This window comes from Priapulus caudatus, unplaced genomic scaffold (assembly GCF_000485595.1).
Source record: "Priapulus caudatus unplaced genomic scaffold, Priapulus_caudatus-5.0.1 Scaffold52, whole genome shotgun sequence".
Classification (NCBI taxonomy): Eukaryota; Metazoa; Priapulida; class Priapulimorpha; order Priapulimorphida; family Priapulidae; genus Priapulus; species Priapulus caudatus.
Window position 1 is genome coordinate 434,787 of NW_014577113.1, and position 4,663 is coordinate 439,449.

At 41.8% G+C, this 4,663-nt stretch overlaps 1 protein-coding gene across 1 annotated transcript in view; it reads right to left on the reverse strand.

The window, feature by feature from the left end:
• LOC106820905 (MAM and LDL-receptor class A domain-containing protein 1-like) overlaps window positions 1-4,663 on the reverse strand; it is a 35,484-nt gene that overhangs the window by 2,961 nt on the left and 27,860 nt on the right. The window contains exons 16-22 of the mRNA XM_014825505.1: window positions 4,239-4,329; window positions 3,714-3,866; window positions 2,629-2,766; window positions 1,803-1,943; window positions 1,240-1,373; window positions 923-1,037; window positions 367-501 (exon numbers count right to left, since the gene is read on the reverse strand). Of these exons, the coding sequence (XP_014680991.1) occupies window positions 367-501; window positions 923-1,037; window positions 1,240-1,373; window positions 1,803-1,943; window positions 2,629-2,766; window positions 3,714-3,866; window positions 4,239-4,329 (907 nt within the window). The remainder of the gene's footprint in view (window positions 1-366; window positions 502-922; window positions 1,038-1,239; window positions 1,374-1,802; window positions 1,944-2,628; window positions 2,767-3,713; window positions 3,867-4,238; window positions 4,330-4,663) is intronic.

Below are 4,663 nucleotides of genomic sequence, written 5' to 3' on the forward strand. Positions count from 1 at the left end.
GATGAGCGACGGGAGAGGGAGGAAGACGAGAGACGCAGAGAGCGGGCGAGCGAAGTGATGGCTGGAAGAGGGCCGGACGAGAGACGACGCCGAGCGGTGAGTTTAGCGGAGGAGAGGAGAGAGAGAGAGAACCCGGAGAGCAGAGAGAGGGGAGAGAGAGACTTGATGTGTAGACGAGAGAGGAGAGAGAAAGAAGCAGAAACGAGAGAGAGATGAAGGAGGAGAGAGAGCAGGAGAGGATGAGAGAGCGAGAGAGAGAGAGAGAGAGAGAGAGAGAGAGGGTAAAGATACGATAACGGTTGACAAAATATGTCACGACACCACCCACGGTTTCAAACCGTCGTTGTATGTCCAGCTTGGACTGACCTTTGCCGGTTGTGTGGTCACTGCCAGGTCCAGTGTCTACGGAAGATGTCTGTCCGGTTCGCCGGGTCCACAGGAAATCGGCCGTGCGGTCGGGATACCAGCCGCAGAAATTCACGTCGAAATCACAGTCAATGTCTGCGATGATGAAAGCGCTTCGATCAATTTCGCGAATTTAAAAAATAATATGCAATTTGGATTTACGTGCGGTGTGTGAACATTCACGTTTAGACACAACGTTGAGTAGACGCTGCATCGTAAATACTTTTGTGATCGGAAATGCAACGGTTTCGCACAAGCATACTAAATTATTACGTATAAAAACTTAGATTGGACATTTTCTACTTGGGTTACTACGGTACACAGACAGCGAGTAATTTAATGACTTCATATATATTATGTTTAACACCGTATACTAGCTATACGCATATATGTATTTGTGGTATCTCTATCCTACAAGCAACCGACTCGTTATCGGCGGGTCCGTAACCGTATCCGTAAACTTTTTTAAGATTCTTTGAGCGCTCGGAATCGAACGGACACGTCACGTGTTACGTACTAGTGTCCTGTATTCCGGGCGTGCAGTTGACAAACGATATATCGTCGATGGCGATATCGGCCGGATTGACGGTCGAGGCGGAATGATTAGTGTACGTGGCCCCTTCAAACACAAACTAAAGAAGCACGAGAGAGAAAAGAAACTGTCGCAGCGAGAGTGATTTAGAGCACATTAAAAACAACTCTAATCATAGACAATAAATTCACCGATCATAGTCTCGTGATTATATAGTCGCATTTTCATCCGTAACAAGATCACCGCTTACGAACATATCTGTTCACGCTCTAATTAGTGTATAGTAGTTATAGTATACTGACATTGTAGCCTGCAGGTACTCTGCCAAGTTCGATGGTCTCTTTGTTCCACACATTGCCCAGGTTTCCAAATTTGTAGAATATTTCTTCGGCTATCCCGTAGTCAGAATAGTTGGCCAACCACAAGGCTACAAGGGCTATCGAGATCAAAACACCACATCAGCTGATATGTTTAAGGACAAGCATCGATCGACTGTTAATATTTTTCTGGATTAGATATAGCTTCCTAGTTATGGTAAGTATTACACCCATTCCTACTCAAATCCATCCCAAATTCCAAATATAACTTTTTCCTTAATCTTCATCCGAACAAGTTCACACATCTATATCTTAAACCCAACCCATACCAAAGTTGAGTCCTCTCAGACATATCACATCACACCAATCCCACCCTCGTTTCGCCGTCGCATTTAACCATCGAGCCATCCTATCTTACCCCGACGTAAAACCTCACCACACCCAATGTTCACCCAACTTCTACCGACACTCCACAGCCCCACCCAACTCTAATCAACCACACCCCACCAAACAACCCTCCCTCACCCTATCGGCCATTTTACACTTACAGCTTGCACTGCTTGCGCCGTTCATGTGATAGTAGAACTCAATGTTACAAGTCACTACCGTCTGCTGTAGAGGTTTGGATTCCATGAACGCGTAGGTGTACTGGATTCCCGAGTTGTTGCCATCCACAATCATGAAATGACCTGCGAGAAACACGAACGCATTTTTTACGTGCGGTATGTAAGCTAGATGTCTATACATACTATCAAGAGTGAATAATAATAGATTATTATTCTATTATCTATTATTATTCTATATATATTATATTTTATCATATATATATATAATATATATATATATTATGTTATATTATATTATATATTATATTCTTATTCTATATTTATTATTATTCACTCCTGATACTATGCGCGATTATGACGTCGTTATGTTCGCCCATATAGACGTACGTACTATAATAATTACGATAACATAAAGGTCAATGCAAAATGTGCGCGCATTTTATTCGCATACGCACAAGTGTGCTAATTGCTAATGCGGCGCGCGTAAAATTTTAGACGAAGGAAGAACATATATAATAATCTAATAATATTAGCATACAACACTTGTGTGTATATGGTGACGTTAAATAGACCGTTTCATACAGCGGTTTGTCTAACATTTACTAATTATATCTATTAACCTTTGCCGAGTCGGCAGCATTTCCTACCAAAAAATCCGGCCCGTTATTTGCTCAGGTGCAAGGAAAATAACCGAATCTCTGTAAATAGCTCTACGATGTAGATATCACGCAGTGAACTAAACATTTCCTGACAGTCTAGCGTGTCCACGTACGCCAGCGTGCTGTAGTATAGCTAGTAATGCACTCACCATCACCAGTACCGAGGGTGTGGTCGGTGGGTGGACCACTGATGGCTGGTGAATCCTTTGCTAGCCATCGCTCCCAGATATAGCGTCCGCCACTGAAGTCCGACCATCCGCAATATCCACTTTCAAACGTACACGCACCTAGATAGGAACATAACGGGAATCTCATTATTTATTATTTTTATCTTATAATAGTCCATTTGGGAATATGTGTATACACATATATATATATATATGTGTGTGTGTGTGTGTGTGTATATACTAATGTTGTAAATTTGTTATTTGCAGTTTTTCGAAAGAAGATGTAGACAGTAGATGTAAGAAGTCTGGAGACGATCACGTAGTTCAGGATTATTCAAGTCATAGTGCTTACCTGGCGACAGAGCTCCATGCATGATTATATTTACATATTAGGTGCGTTCACACTGGCGCGAATTAGCGGGCTGCAAAACCCGGTTTTTGCAGCCCGCTCGAAAAACTGAGCTTTTTACAAGTGTGAACGCAATTAGCTCACTAAATCGCCCTCAAAATAGCGCGCTGCAAAGAACACTTCCGACTGCACTAATTTGGAATCACCGCGCTTATTTGCACCGCGGCGTGATATTTGCACCGCGGCGATTAGCGAGATATTCGCCTGTGTGAACAACGACACAATTAGCTCACTATTATCTCCGCTATTAGCGGGCTGAGCAGCGCGGTTTTTCTTGTGTGTGAACGCGCCTATTGTACAATTGCATATGCGTATATTATACAATGCATACAATCAAGAGCTCATAATAGAGATGATACAATGCATACAATACATATGCATACAATACATACAATGCATACAATGCGTATATTATACAATTGCAAATGCTTAGTGGTTTTTTTGCGCGTGTACTGTAACGCAGTGACCGCGCGTAAGTATCGCAGTGTACAGCCTTGCGTAAGCGTGTTTCTTTCTTAGTTCTATCTCTATAGCCATTCATTCTACCCCGGGAAGATTTTTGGTCACAAGAAACGTATGGCGGAGCGAATGGGCTATAAGTATAACCGTAGAGCTTCGCACGCACGCAGAGAATATTCTCTCGTGCTAGAATATTTACCGCATTCGTCTTCGTCGGAAGCATCGGCACAGTCGCTGATGAAGTTACACACTTTCTCCCGTGGGATACAAGACGTGTCGCCTACACACATGAACTGTTTGCCGGGGCAGGGCGTTGGAGTGGGAGCCGGCGTGGTTCCGTTCACTATGCTAGCTGGTGCGTGTCAAATTTAAAAAATAAAATCACACAATAACTTAAATATGACCGCACATACACGAGAGAAAACAACACGGATTATATGTTTTACGCGAAATAAACACTTAGGGATTTAAACTTATGGATTTAAAACTGTGGCTTTTTGATTTCTCGAATACGCGCGGATATTATTTATCGCTTGAATACAATGATTGAATTCGTTTGTTGTATTGCGCCTGCCTAAAATTTTATTAAGTAGTTTTTTGACTGAAATATATCACACTATTTAGTCACATTCTAAGAATTGCAATGTTCAAATCATATATACTGTAGCATCCATATTCAAGAATCATTGCTATTACTGGTGGTTTAGTTACTGCGAAAGCTTACTGTCGGATAGTTTGCAGTCCGGTGTGAAGGAAACGTCGTCAATGGCTGCCACGCCATTGGTTTCGTTGCCTAGCACGCCTTCAAAAATAATCTGCAATGCATGCAGAAGTGTGTTATTTGGTTGCAAATAATATATAAATTCCCAAAATTCCAATAATTTAGTTGGTAATAAGATTCGAGCTACAGTGATATCCAGAGCTGTCGCGATAATACGTAGGCCTATGCTTATCGAAGTTTGTAATTGTGCGCGTACGGGCCCATACAGAAACCTAGAACAGTAAACGTGAACAGGTATATCACGCATCTTATCCATGCAACTGTCATCAAGCTTGCTTTTTTAAATAGTAACCGAGTTATCAACTTACATGGTCTACGTCATCGTCTCATGTTTATATGTTTATGTGCTTATATATATTATATTAAAT